The sequence below is a fragment of the Sceloporus occidentalis genome, unplaced genomic scaffold (genome assembly GCF_023333645.1).
Source record: "Sceloporus occidentalis isolate IW3139 unplaced genomic scaffold, rSceOcc1.0.p SCAF_19, whole genome shotgun sequence".
In the NCBI taxonomy this organism is placed as follows: Eukaryota; Metazoa; Chordata; class Lepidosauria; order Squamata; family Phrynosomatidae; genus Sceloporus; species Sceloporus occidentalis.
The window spans coordinates 5,251,388-5,265,395 of record NW_028316999.1 but is presented as its reverse complement, the minus strand read 5'-3'; the positions used below and the strand labels follow the sequence as shown (position 1 = coordinate 5,265,395).

The window sequence follows — 14,008 nt, the reverse complement described above, 5'->3', positions numbered from 1 at the left end:
AGTTTCCATGGTCTTGCAAGAGAACAAACTCTGAAAAAAGTAACACTTGCCCTCAAGGCTTTAGTGAAGGATAATGAATAATAAATAATATTATATAAATGTCAACAATTTTGTTCCTCTATTCTTAATTGAAAAATTCCAATAAAAGTTCCAATAATTTAATCTTCAATCATCAAATCCCATCCGAGTATGAGGCATACTGCACCCTATTTCAACGGTGAAATCATTGCAGTTATATAATATAAAATAGTAACCAAGGGAGAAAAGAGGGACAATGTCCTGGTAAAATACTGTTTATTAAAGTGATTACTGAAAAACATATATAAAATGCCTACTCACATATAAGCAGCTATCTAAAGCATTAGAATAAGATGCAGGTTGCAGGGTCCTTTGAAATGCCAATATACAAGTGCCAGCAAAATACATTTTGATCACATGTGAACTTTGTCACATTGATTATGTAATTCTATTCTTACTTGAGTTAAGTCTAACACAGTGTTGAACTGGTTAATGTCTCAAACATTGCCCTATGGACTTATTAATATAGAAAAAGCCTAGTGTCAGCTAATATGTGACTTTTAAACCCTTTATCATAATCACTGTGATTATGATAAAGGGTTTCTGCCACAAAGTATATAAACCTAGATAAAGAGGTCTCTCTCTATGCAGTCTGTTCTCCCTATCATATTTTTGCTCCCAACCCATCACATCACATAATGCGGGCTGATTACAATGGAACCTGGGTCATGGAGAAGAATGAAAACTTTGAAGGTTACATGAAAGCATTAGGTACTACATAATACAATGCATTTTGTTGCAAAATTCTATTGGGCTGTATATTAGACCAATATGAAATACTGTAGTGTTAAATATAAAAAAAAAATCTTACTGTGGACAGACTAGTGACCAATAATTCTTAATTCTATAGAGGTTAGGGGAATAAGCGAAGAAGAGTATATTTATAACCTCAGTGTAACACTCTAATAGATCTCGCTGTTTTTTTATTAAGTTTTTCATTTTCAATTTCGTCGAGTCAAGGTTGTAGGACAATATACACAGAAAATATCAATAGCAGCATCGATATTACAGCAAATAAAACAATGTAATACAAGGGCAATGCTCGCAATGAAGAGTCATAGGTGGAAAGTATGCATAAATGCACAATAGCATCAAAAGAATAACCACATCAGTATCATGAGACTCGACTAAGGAGCCATACGGCTCAAGGAGCTTAACCAGGAGATCAGATAGCATTAAAAAAAAAAGGAAAATGAAAACAAAATAGTGCTCTAGTGTATTGTTACAATGTCATGACCAAAATAAAACAAGCCACCGGGAGAACCATATGGCTATATAACACATAAGAAAGGAAAGACCGGGCGCGACCTCATAGGAAAACCACAACATTCAACCCTGCCACAGCGGGGAAAGCTCGAGTTGTGTCCAGGGTGCCCATATTTTATCAAATAATGGCATCCGTTGATCATTCTGAAATGACAATTTCTCTAGAAGATGTGTTTGTTCCAGATGATGTAATATATCAACGAGCTTCGGGAAAGTAGCCGACTTCGAATTACGAGCTATCATCGATTTTAAAGTAAAAAAAAAATGAATCACCAGCTTCCTAACACAAGCAGGGATGTCATCTGGAAACATGTGGAGTAACACTAATTGTGGTGTAAAGGGGAGGTGTATGTGTAATGTGGATTCCAAAAGATGTAGCAATCTTTTCCAAAGTTGAGAAACGGAGGGACATAGCCACCAGACATGAAGCATGGTGCCCCTGTCTGGGCAACCCCGCCAGCATAAAGGCGAGCAGGATGGAAACATATGGGACAGTCTAGCTGGGGTGAGGTACCACCTACAAATTATTTTCTTTTGTAGCTCAATATGGTTACTACAGTGCGATACACCCCGCATTGCCTCCTCCGAGTCAAGCCACATCTCAAGAGGAAAGGTGATATCCAACTCACGTTCCCATGCTATCATGTGTGGTAATTTGCTTTCCCACAGATGGGTTAGGAGCGAATTATAACAAATAGAGATCATACCTCGAGGGGGGGAGATTTTGGAACATAATTGATTGGATCAGGTAAGAAAACATCAATGGTTAACGAGGACGTTTGAGATTGCAGCAGATGTCTGATCTGTAGAAATTTGTAAAACTCGGAGGAGGGCAGCGCGTAAGTAGAACTAAGATCCAAAAAGGTCCGGAGAGAACCCTTATCAAAAAGGTCCCCCACTTTGAAGTAATGGGCAGCATACCAACGGGATAGGTGCAGATGTGGTATTAATAGCTCAAGGGAGGAGAGTGGAGTAGCTTTAGTGATGTGCAATAAAGCCGAATTACGTTTGGCTAGATGGGACCAAATTTGAAGTGTACATGATGTAGTGGGAGGGAGTGATGGAAGTCTCGGACGATAAGGAGGAGGCAACCATAAAATCTGGGCAACCGCGTACGGATGTACATAGGTATTTTCAAGGGTCACCCATTGAGGCAAGTTACCCTGGTAGTGAAATAGAGTTGTTTGCGCCAGAATAGTTGCATGATAATAAGATAGAATGTCAGGTGCCCCCAGACCCCCCTTGAACCTGTGAAAGTAGAATGCCTGCTTTGAGATGCGTGAATGACCCTTAAAATTAATAAAAGAATTCAGAACTACTTGTATTTGATGTAAAAATTTACGAGGGACAACGGACGGGACTGCCCTAAAGGTGTAGAGAAGCCGTAACCAGGATAAGTCAAAGGAGCGCCACCTATCAAGGTCTTGTAGAGCCTGCCTCCAAATTGAACAAATGTTAAATTCATTTAGCTTAGATAACAGGCGAGGAAGTTTAATTCCCAAGTATAGGAGATAATCTCTCCTCCAATCAAAGGCATAGGAATCGCGGAGCAGACGTAGCATCGGACCAGGTAAATTTAGAGATAGTGCTTGTGTTTTGTGTACATTAATTTTGTGATATGAGACCTGGGCATAATGCTGGAATCGGGAGAGCAAGGCTGGTAAGGAAGTTAAAGGATGAGTGATGGAAGCCAAAACGTCGTCTGCAAAGAGACCCAGTGTGACATCCACACCACTCAAAGTAGGGAATCCTTTGATCAACGGGTCCGAACGAATACGTTGCGCTAGGGGCTCTAGAGCCAATATGTATGGTAAGGGAGAAAGTGGACAGCCCTGTCGCGTCCCGTTAGAGATATGGAATGGGGAAGAAATGAATCCAGAAAAGGAAACAGAGGCGGAGGGGGAAGAGTATAGCGCCATTATTGACCTAATCAGGGAGGGTGGAAAAGCAAATTTAGAAAGAACGGATGTCAGGAAGGACCAGTGGAGGTGATCAAACGCTTTTTCTGCGTCAAAAGATATCAAAACAGACTGAGTTTTATTTTTGGAGGCTTCCCACAAAACATCAAGAAATTTGCGTGTGTTATCATTGGCTTGTCTATTCTTCACAAATCCCACTTGGTCAGAATGTAAGAGAGAGGGAAGAAGCAGAGAGAGTCTGTTGGCTATAAGTTTTGCATATAAATTGACATCGTTGTTTAAAAGTGAAATGGGCCGAAAATGTTCACATCGATCTGTAGATTTTCCAGGCTTAGGGATCGTAACAACATGGGCATATAAATTTTCAGACGGCATGTGACCAGTGGACATGAAGGAATGAAATAAAGAGAGAAGATGAGGGCCCAGCACTGGGAAAAAAAGTCTTATAATAGAAACTTGTCAAACCGTCAGGACCAGGAGTGGAATTCTTTTTTAATTGAGTAATCGTGGATTGGATTTCATCTAGTTCCAAAGGGGCTTCTAATCGTGCTACCATCTCCTCCGTGAGAGTAGGTAGAGCCACAGAATCAAGATAGATTCTATCAAAACCTATCGTAGGTTGGGAAGTTGAGGAATCAGTATGGAGGTTATAGAGCGAGGAGTAATAAGATGCAAATCTATCAGCAATGTGAGAGGGGTTTCGTAATGGAACTCCCTGTGAGGAAAGAACAAATTGAGGACGCGACAGGGCCGTTGAGTGGCGAAGTTTGTTTGCTAGCATAGTATCAGCCTTGTTGCCTTTGGAATAAAAGCGTTGGCGGAGACGAAGTCGCAGCCGGGCTGTGTGTTCGGCCTGAATCTCAACCATTCTAAGTTTGATATGGGCAATTTCTGTAGTTAACTGATCTGACGGATTTTGTTTATTTAGGGCTTCCAGGTCATATAAACGTAAAAGCAGGGAATCTAAATCAGAATTGTTAGCTTTCTGTTTTTTCAAATAAGAGGCAATACTAAAAAGTTTGCCTCTGATCACCGCCTTATGGGCGTTCCACAATGTCTCTATAGATGTTTGTGGGTGTGTGTTTTCACGAAAATACAATTCTAAGTGGGATTGAACCTGGGATTTAACAGAGTCGTCCGAAATCAGGGAATTATTGAGCCTCCAGGAGCCCTGACCAATAAAAGAGTGAGCGACATTCAAAGACATAAAGATCGGCGCATGGTCAGTCCAAGTAATGACACCAATAGAGCAGTCCCGTACCATTTGCAAAGTAAGCTTATCAACAAAAAGAAAATCAATTCTGGTGTATGATTTGTGGAACGCAGAAAAAAAAAGAGTAATCCCTATCAAGAGGGTGGCGGAGGCGCCACACATCATAGAGCTGGAAGGAATGAAAGGAATGAGCGAGAGAGGTAGCCAATGATTTCACCTGTGTACCATATTTGCCCCTTAGGGAAGCTGAAGTATCCAATAAAGGATCAAGTAGCGCATTGAGATCCCCGGCTAAAATGAGACGACCCTTCCTGAGGGTATCTATTTTGGACAGCAGGTTCCTGGCAAAGTGTAATTGTGACGTGTTGGGTGCATAAAAAGAAACTAACGTGTATTCTGTAGAATTTAAAATACAGTGAAGGATCAAAAATCTGCCCCGGGGGTCGGCCACCAACCGAAGTAATTGGAATGATAATTGTTTAGAAATAAAGATTGAAACACCAGCCTTACAGGTGGAGGCCATAGAATGAAATGGATAATCTTTTAAGAAGCACCGTGGCTGTTTGGAATGCTTAAAGTGAGTTTCCTGAACACAAACGATATGCGCATGAGCTTTCTTTGCATCTGTGTAAAGCATCTTGCGCTTGTGTGGTGTATTTAATCCATTCACATTAATAGACATTAAATTAATAGAGGCCATATTAAAGGCAATAAAGAAAAATGATAAACTGGCCCATCAAAAAAAAAGATAAGAGTGACCTGCATTGTGAAATGCCGTGAAAGAGAGTGACCGAGACCCCCCGGGAAAACCACACACACATATGACAATGAGGATCGCGCCCGGTCCCTGTACAAACAATAGCACATGAAAAGTAAGCACATTCTCGTGACTATAGAGGACACTAAATCAGAGCACTTTAAACAAAATAAACAACTTAAAGAACAAGGTCGTCGTGTACAATCAGAGAAACAATAAAGGCTGAGTGCATAAAAATAAAATACAATTGACATGAAGGAGCGAAAGAGGTAATAACTCGATGGGAAAACCTCCAAACATAGAGTTAAACTCCCAACATGCGGTCTCTGAAAAAAATGACCGCTTAAGGGGGAGGCAGTAACAAGACCTTGCGATCTCCAATAAGGAGAAACCCAAGGAAAATAGGTGTCGTGTGGTGGAATAGAAAAATTCAAAGGGTGGGAGGGAGACCTCCAGTATGTGTAAAACAAAAAAAAAGAAAAATACGGCAAAAAAAAAATCGATGGTTCATCCGGACAGCAGATCCCAGAGTCGCAGAGCAGTGTAGTCCCCGCGAAATCGGAAAAGCGGGGCCAGAACCTCCAAAACATTCAGAAGCCGAACCGGAGGTCAAGGAGACCGGAACAAACAGGAAGCTGGTTCATCGATGTTTCATCTGGGCAGCAGATCACACAGTCGCAAAGCGGTGTAGTCCCTGCTAAACCGGAAAAGTGGGGCCAGAACCTCTAAAGCATCTACCAACATGTCTTCCATTTGTCTCCACAATACCGGTATTTTTCTTTTTTTCAGACATTGATTTTGCTACACGGAAAATAGCTAATCACCTGACCCAGACCAAGGAACTTATCCAAGATGGGGACAGCTTCAAAACCAAGACTTTGAGCACATTCAGGAATTATGAGGTCAACTTCACTGTGGGAGAAGAATTTGAGGAGAAGACAAAGGGACTGGATAATCGTTTAGTGCAGGTAAATTCAGTACAAGATTTATAGTCAAAGGGACAAGGTTAGAGTGATAATATAATATAATATGCAGAAGTTCAGGGAAGAGACCTCTTCCAGCTCACAGGCCTATGCAGCTGGTTAGGTAGGATTAGCCCTTAACAATAACAGTCATACAGAAAGAGATTCCATCCAAGACACTAATGAAGTCAACTACTTGGTTTCATAAATATTTACAAGGAAGTAAGATGTTGTTTTTGGTTTTAGAGGGGAACTCTAGCTTTATGGAAACATACTATGCAATGGAAAAGGGGAATTATAATAACCACAACCCAAAAAGGGTCATTAAAATTGCCTTAATGTGTGTTGAGAAGTGCACGTGCAATATTCTTAAACATGTGGAATAAGCATTCACTACACTACAACTGAGTACAAAAATCAAACAAATATTCTTTATTATTATGATATGTCATGCTGTAAACAAAATAAATAAATTACTTAGCGGGACCGACTCAGAGAGCAGTCCTGGCTGCATCCCCCAAGGGTAGGCTATGGGCAGCTAGAGCCAACAAGTTCTCAGGTATGTAAATAACTCTGTATGAAATATTGCTTTGCAAGCTTCATCTTGACGCCTTCTACAGCAAACATTAAAATAAGACAGGGGTCTTGTTAGAACCCTAGAACACATAAGGCAGCGGTGGCAGGTGGTGAGTATGTCGCATATGTGCGCCAGCTAGCAGATTTGTTTGACCCAACACATCTCCTGCAAGACTAGTAGCTAGGGGCAGAGGAAGTGGACAAATACATAGGAGGGATTTGGCTTTAAAGGGGACACTTAGCTATCATATACTCAGTATTAAAGTGTATGATCATTCTTATGTAGGAGGGATTTTACTTTAAAGGGGACACTTAACTATCATACACTCAGCATCTAAAGTGTATGATAGACAGAGTGTTCTTTTAAAGGAGATACTATCATTAGTAATATCATAATATCAGGTTCGATATTATGGGTTTACAGGCTATGCAGCGTAGGTTCCACTGTCACACAGGAGGTGTGCTCCTACATCCCTACCCTGGATACTAATACATTGTTTAAGGTAGTTGCTCCCCTGGGGAACATGGGTGGTTTTAATTATAGGGGCCATAGGGAAAAAGTGATTTTTTTTTTGTGTTAAGAGGGGATGGGCTTTGGTAACAGAGAGCACCTTGGGGAATTAACAGACAACAGACCATGCACATCATGAGTGAAACACCAGATTATACCCACAAACAATACAATCTGTGGGTTCCAAACAAATGGATAAAAACAGTACTTTAGTGTTTGTGATATCTACCTTTATTCTATCTATTATTTATTTATTCTATAAGTAAATGACTTGAAAATAAAACATCAGAATGGAAAAAAGGAGACATTCTACAGTTGCACATACATAAGAGTCCAACTTATAACAAGCGATTCTTCCTGGCAGAATTGGAGATATACAATGCTTAATAAAACACAATTTGCTTACATGTCTATTCGGGGATTTATTCCTTTGCATATTATATGTACCTGTAAAACAGACTAAAGGTTCTATGATATTGGTCAAACAATCCTCATTGCCCTCTTAGAGGGCGGAATCATATCAAAGACTAAACATGGATGTATGTGAGTAAGTGTTTAATGATAAGGTGTGTTTTCTGTTGTAGACCTTGGTGACTTGGGATGGAGACAAACTGGTCTGTGTTCAGAAAGGGGAGAAGAATCGAGGCTGGAAGCATTGGATTGAGGGCGACAAACTCTATCTGGTAAGGGGAGCCTTGCAAATTGGTTTTTCTGAAGGGTTCAAGCAACAAATCATACAAAGTCCTTTGGACTTTTCGATTATTGTCTAAAACATGCATACATATAAAACACTTTGCATTACCTGTAAATACCTACAAAGTAGGTATTGGAAAGCAGCTTACTTTAAGAACTGACAGAGTTTTCATTATCTCCTTGCTTGATAATAAAGAGTTTAGGAATATGACAGTCAACATTAAGATGCTTAGGGCATATGTGACATAAAGGTTTGGAGTTTTGGAACATTCACCCTGGGTTGCTCAGTTCTGTTTAAGGGAAGGAGTTGCTAGAATACAAGAGTTTTTTCACCAGTAAATAAAAGTTGTGCGGAGATATGTGAATACATCTAAAATTAGTTTTAGGCCACCTAATTCCCATGCACATTGTAATTAAAATTGCAAATGCATTAGTTACCCACCTGAACTAAAGGGAACAGAACTTTGCCCTTGTAGATTAGATCCTTAAATTGTCTGCAGTATAACTATCTCTGGGGCATTTAAACAAAAACATGTTCTAACACATTTTTGGGGGAAATTACAGCAAGAGGGGTAATAATGTAGTTTAATGTTCTTGGAATTAACCTGTGAAGATCAGGTTTGCCTCCAAGTTTTTAAGAAGAAAAACTAAACTATGCACCAGAATCCATGCGCCTGCACCGACCCAGAATGTTATTTTGCTTTGTAAAGAGCGGACACACCTGATACATTTCTATGTATATTTCCTTCATTACATACAATAAATTTTATTAACAAAAACATTAAAAATGTTAGTTATGCAAGAAAAACATATTCAAAGGTATCCAAAGTCTATTTGATAACCGTTGATTGAGAAAGCATTAACAAAAGTTCTGTATCTTGTGTTTTTAAAATGGTTCAGCAGTTTTCAAGATAATTAAGTAATGTATTTACATTAATATAATATAATGCCTTCTTCATATTGATTTATCATACGAAAGCAGATTTCTTTTTCTGTTTCCTTACTGGGTTAACCAAATTCAGGCAGCAGATATGATGTCATTTCTGATCCTCATGTGAGGGAAAAAAAGGTCTCCTTTACACTATATCATCAGTAATTGCAGCCCTTGAACACAGAGTTTCTTACACCCAAAAATATGCACCATTAAGCAACACTGTACCCCAAAATATATCAAATCAACCATATTCAGCAAAAGGAAGGAATTTTCAAGGGGAAAAATACCAGAAACTTAAAAGAAGAGGGGTGTAGAAGTAGTGGCTGGTTTGGACAGAGCTCATGACCTGACAACAGGTCAAAGCATATGTGATCTGGTAGCTCAAGATGTAGCCATATTTATTTTATGCAAGGTAAGGAGCTGGTCGGTGAGGGAAGAGGCAAATGTTAAAGGACAACAATAAAATGTAAAGGGGTCTTTCAACTATCATATACATTATGCATTTTGTATTGCTGTTGAATGCAGTGATTAAAACATTTTATGCCATAGAGACATCACAACAACACAGTAGAGCACTGCATCGGGGAGAGGGCGGTCACACAATATACCTGCGGGTCCCTGTAATCCCGCACACTTCTGCAAGGCTGCTTTTGCATTGCTCGCGCACACAACGTCTCTTGTGCCGCTCAAGGGAAGCAGGAACCCAGCTAAGTCACGTGAAATTACATCACGTCACATGATCCAGAGGCCTGGTGCTATTAAACCCTTCATGCCCTCCACACAGTCATGGCTTGGCTAGTAGTCCTGACCGTGACACACACAGCAGCTCTTGTTCTGCCCAGGGAAGCAGGAACCCAGCGGAGTCATGTGAATTTACGTCACATGACCCTGCTCCGTTCCTGCTTCCCCTGGGCAGGGCAAGAGAAGTTGTTTGCACAGAGTGTGAGCAACACAGAGGGAAGCAGTTGCCCCTGTAGAAGCCTGCCAGCGGCACTGAAAGATCTGCAGTTCATATAAGGGGGTGGGGGAGGGTGTATTAACAAGTATGCGTGATTCAGGGAATACGTAAGTATCTGTGAATGAGAATGTTTGCAGGATTGGACACATGTTGCAGGAGCAGGCAGAATTGGACACATGTTGCAGAAATGGGCAGGAGTGGAACACACGTTGTGGGAGTGGGCGGTAATGGTCAGGAATTCAGTGGGATTACACTCCACAATGCTCTCTTATTAGACAACAATTATCGTTACCTGTCACAAATACACTCACTGGCCACTTTATTAGGAACACCTTGCTAGTATCAGATTGCACCCTGTTTTTCCTTCAGAACTTTCCTCCTTCTTCGTGGCATACTTTCTACAAGGTGCTGGAAACATTCCTCAGAGATATTGGTCCATATGGACATAATGGCATCATGTACTTGCTGCAGATTTGTTGGCTGCACATCCATGATGCGAATCTCCTGTTCCACCACATCCCAAAGGTGCTCTATTGGCTTGAGATCTGGTAACTGTGGAGGCCATTGGCAGGGGAGGGCTGGCGGCCTAAGGCATGGGGGCAAATCTAGTCAAGTGGCCCATTGCTCCACAAAATCAGCCCACCATCTTTTCCTGATTTTCGCATATTCGTACTCCGATGTTCGCACTCTGTGCAAACAACTTATCTTGTTCCACTCAGGGAAAGCATGAACAGAGCAGGGTCATGTGACGTGACGTAAATTCACATGACTCCGCTGGGGTCCTGATTCCCTGGGCAGAACAAGAGCTGCTGTGTGTGTCACGGTCAGGACTACTTGTCAAGCCGTGACTGTGTGGAGGGCGTGGGCATGAGGGGGTTAATAGCATCAGGCCTCTGGATTTACTAACTTCACCCCTTAACAAGGCATACGTTATATCAAATGAACCCCCAAATCCTGTCTGTATTCCCCCAGGTAGTCTGCCACCACTCACGATTTTGATACCGGACTCGTGAGATATCGGGATTAAAATATCTATCTCTATATACGTGTATATCAACCCACCCCAGGCAAACAACATATATATGTCCAATCTAGTCCAATCCGTAACCTTATTACTACCAGAGAAAGCACTGGGTGCTAATTCCAACTCTGCATGCCAGAAGGCAAACAGCCACAACAAAATTAAACTCCCTCTCAATAAAAGGACCGCATCACTTTAAATTACCCTCAAATTTATAATCTTATAATCGAGGTTGTCTTCTAATCAGACCTCAAATAGAGGTCTGACTATGAGACTAAGATCCAGATCCCCCGCAGTGCTGCAGGGGACCTGGATCCTCCTGTCTGGTAACCTCAGCTGCTGCCGGCATTCCACCGGGCTTCTATCACCAAGCGCCAAGGAAAATGTGCATCGCGCACCTTCCCCGACTGCCAGAGAGGAGAATTCCCCGCAGTGCTGCGGGGAATTCTCTATGGCAGCCGGCGAACGTCTGCTCGATTTTCTCAATCATAGCTTTTATTAAATATGAAAAAATTGTTAACATTAAATAATATTTACTAGTAAAACTTTTTTCCTATTGGTAGTCTTATATTCAGGCTTTTTCTTTTTTTTTGTAAATTAATATTCAGATTTTGGGGGGTTGTCTTATAATCAGGGTCGTCTTATAATCGATCAAATACGGTAATAGCATAGGCCCACTTCACCATAATACATGTACTGTATGAATGGCATAGGCCAAGTCCACTGTAATCCAGACACTTGGCTCTGTAAAACACATGGTTTCCGTTTTATAACACTGAACTCTAAAATGAAACAAACACTGAACTAACATACGGTAGTTATGTATACACCACTCTTTGGGATACTCTGCCCTAACCAAACCATAATATGCACACAATGTTTTGTCAGATGGGAAGCTGTCCTATTAATATACACACACAGTGTTATATGAACATACTGCCATACAAAACCAATATATTGATCTAGATTACATTAAGGTTTTTTTTCTTGCTATCTACATGTTGTGATGAGGGGAACCACTGAAGTCTTTCAGGATATGTAAGAGAAGCACTTGCTGCAGAGACCTCAGGAAATTACTTGACATTTGACATGTTTCAAATCCTCATTAATTTAAAACTAAACAAAAGGAAAAACTTTTAATGATGAAACTCAAACTTAAAAACAATAGAATTTGATGCTAGATAAGAACCATTCGTCCATCTAGCCTGCCCATTTTTTCTGATGTAGAGACTCAAACCTTAATGAGTCATTGATCTTGCTTTACATGCTGAATTCTCTCACTGTTTCAGCCGCTGTCACTTCAACTGGGAAACTGTTCCATTTATCTACAACCCTTTTAGTAAAGTAAAACTTTCTTAAATATAACTTAATTTAACTTGTCACATTATCACAACTAATAAATTACACTCGCTCTTCCTGTTACTTATTGTATCTGTATGTCTTCTATTATCGACTTAATTGTAAGCCCTGCTGGACAGGGACCACCTATCCTAATCTATATGTTAAATTTGCAACTCCTTTCAGGTTGACTGTATATGTCCTGAGTATACCCAACCTCATATAATGTATTAAGTATGAAACACAAGGAACATCTGTTGGTTCTCTATAAAAAAAAATATATATACCTTATTTATACTTAACCAATGTAACAAAGCTTCATCTCACTGCAAGTCAGGGTGTCCGGATTTGTCATCGTCAAGTCCTTTTTCATCGGTGGTGAACTTAAAGGGGAGAATCAACTCATCATGCACCATTAAAGGCCACTGAGCAGTTTTCTCAATTTGGTTAGACACTGAAAACGTAAAATGCCACGTTCTTTTTTTAGCTATAGAGTCCCGCCAGGGTTTATTGATAATGAGCATATCTGGAGCAAAGTTAGAAGCAGTGGTATCTCATTAGCAACCAATGGAATAGTCCAATCATTAGGAAACTGGTCATTATAAATATCACCTTAACATCACTCTTTAAAACTAAGTCAGGTGTTATTTGTCCATCACTGGGATGTAGGTGGATTTACAATAAGGCAAAGTAGACATATCTAAGGCATGGTATGGTTAAGTGTTTCCTCACTCACCAAGAATTCATTTGTTAGTGAATTACTGCAACACTGTGGATTTTTGGTAGAGCCACATAAGTGAGGTTCTTTCATCTATGTAGCACAGAATTGTTCTTATGGCCAATGCAGATCTGTAATTGTGGTTAGTGTGGGCACCATAGATGCTTTAAAGCACATGGCATGCTGAGGAACCACTAAAAAGCTGAATGGTGAGTCTCCCCCGGGTAAAGAGACTAATCTGAGGCTCTAACGGAGTTCTCCTGTAGTTGAGGTAATTATGAGTAAGGGAAATCAGTATGAGAAAGGGGAGAGAGAGTGTTTGTGAGTGTGTTTTGAAAGTGCTTGTTTGTTAGGGAAAGTAAGTGTGTGCATGCAAGGGTAAGGCCACGATGTCTATTTTTAAGAGCAAGTGTGAATATGCGTATGTATGTGTGTAAGGTCATGTATGTGTGTTTATGGGGGTTCATTTGTAAGAGTAGTGTATATGTGTGTATTGTGACAGTCTATCCATTACTGCTCCTGTTTTTGGCTTAAAGGGTATAGAACAGTGATGGCGAACATTTTTGGGCCCGAGTGCCCAATTTTCAGCATGAAACCAAGTTGTAGACCTTAAAGTGCCAACACTTCATATTAAACATGGAGAGGAAGTTTTTTCGGTACAAAATTGCGTACACAACAGCTTGCATCAATTTGCCCATATATATTATGTCTGTTTGTTTTCTAAGCATAGAAATATAAAATGTGTTAGCAGATAATAACTATTTGCCCATCTATCTGCCCAAGCAGAAAAACACATGAAAAGTGAGTCTATTCGTGAAAAAGGATTTTATTAAATAACCTTAGCACTGAAATGATATCAGTGTATAAAAAGTAAATGGAGTCACTCACTCATTCACACAAACATTAATTCTCTCAAGCAATTCATCCACACATGAATTCATTCTTTCACACAATTCACCCACACATTAATTCATACTGTCACTCATTCACACAATTCACCCACACATTAACTGATTTTCTCACTCATTCACACAATTAATCCACACATTAATTCTCTCACTCAA

The 14,008-nt window shown here is 40.2% G+C and overlaps 1 protein-coding gene across 1 annotated transcript; it reads left to right on the top strand.

The window, feature by feature from the left end:
- The first annotated feature begins 716 nt into the window (after positions 1-716).
- On the top strand, positions 717-9,033 carry LOC149302338 (retinol-binding protein 2-like). The gene is made up of 4 exons (XM_089482427.1): positions 717-789; positions 6,023-6,201; positions 7,867-7,965; positions 8,998-9,033. The coding sequence occupies exons 1-4, from the start codon at positions 717-719 to the stop codon at positions 9,031-9,033; spliced, it is 387 nt and encodes a 128-aa protein (XP_089338553.1).
- Positions 9,034-14,008: the final 4,975 nt, after the last annotated feature.

Excerpts from the sequence above, each read along its gene's own strand:
- LOC149302338 (XM_089482427.1), top strand. The coding sequence starts at position 717 with ATGCGGGCTGATTACAATGGAACCTGGGTCATGGAGAAGAATGAAAAC. Across the intron at positions 6,202-7,866 it reads TGGATAATCGTTTAGTGCAG|ACCTTGGTGACTTGGGATGG; the intron begins GTAAATTCAGTA and ends TTTCTGTTGTAG. Across the intron at positions 7,966-8,997 it reads AGGGCGACAAACTCTATCTG|GCAGCAGATATGATGTCATT; the intron begins GTAAGGGGAGCC and ends AACCAAATTCAG.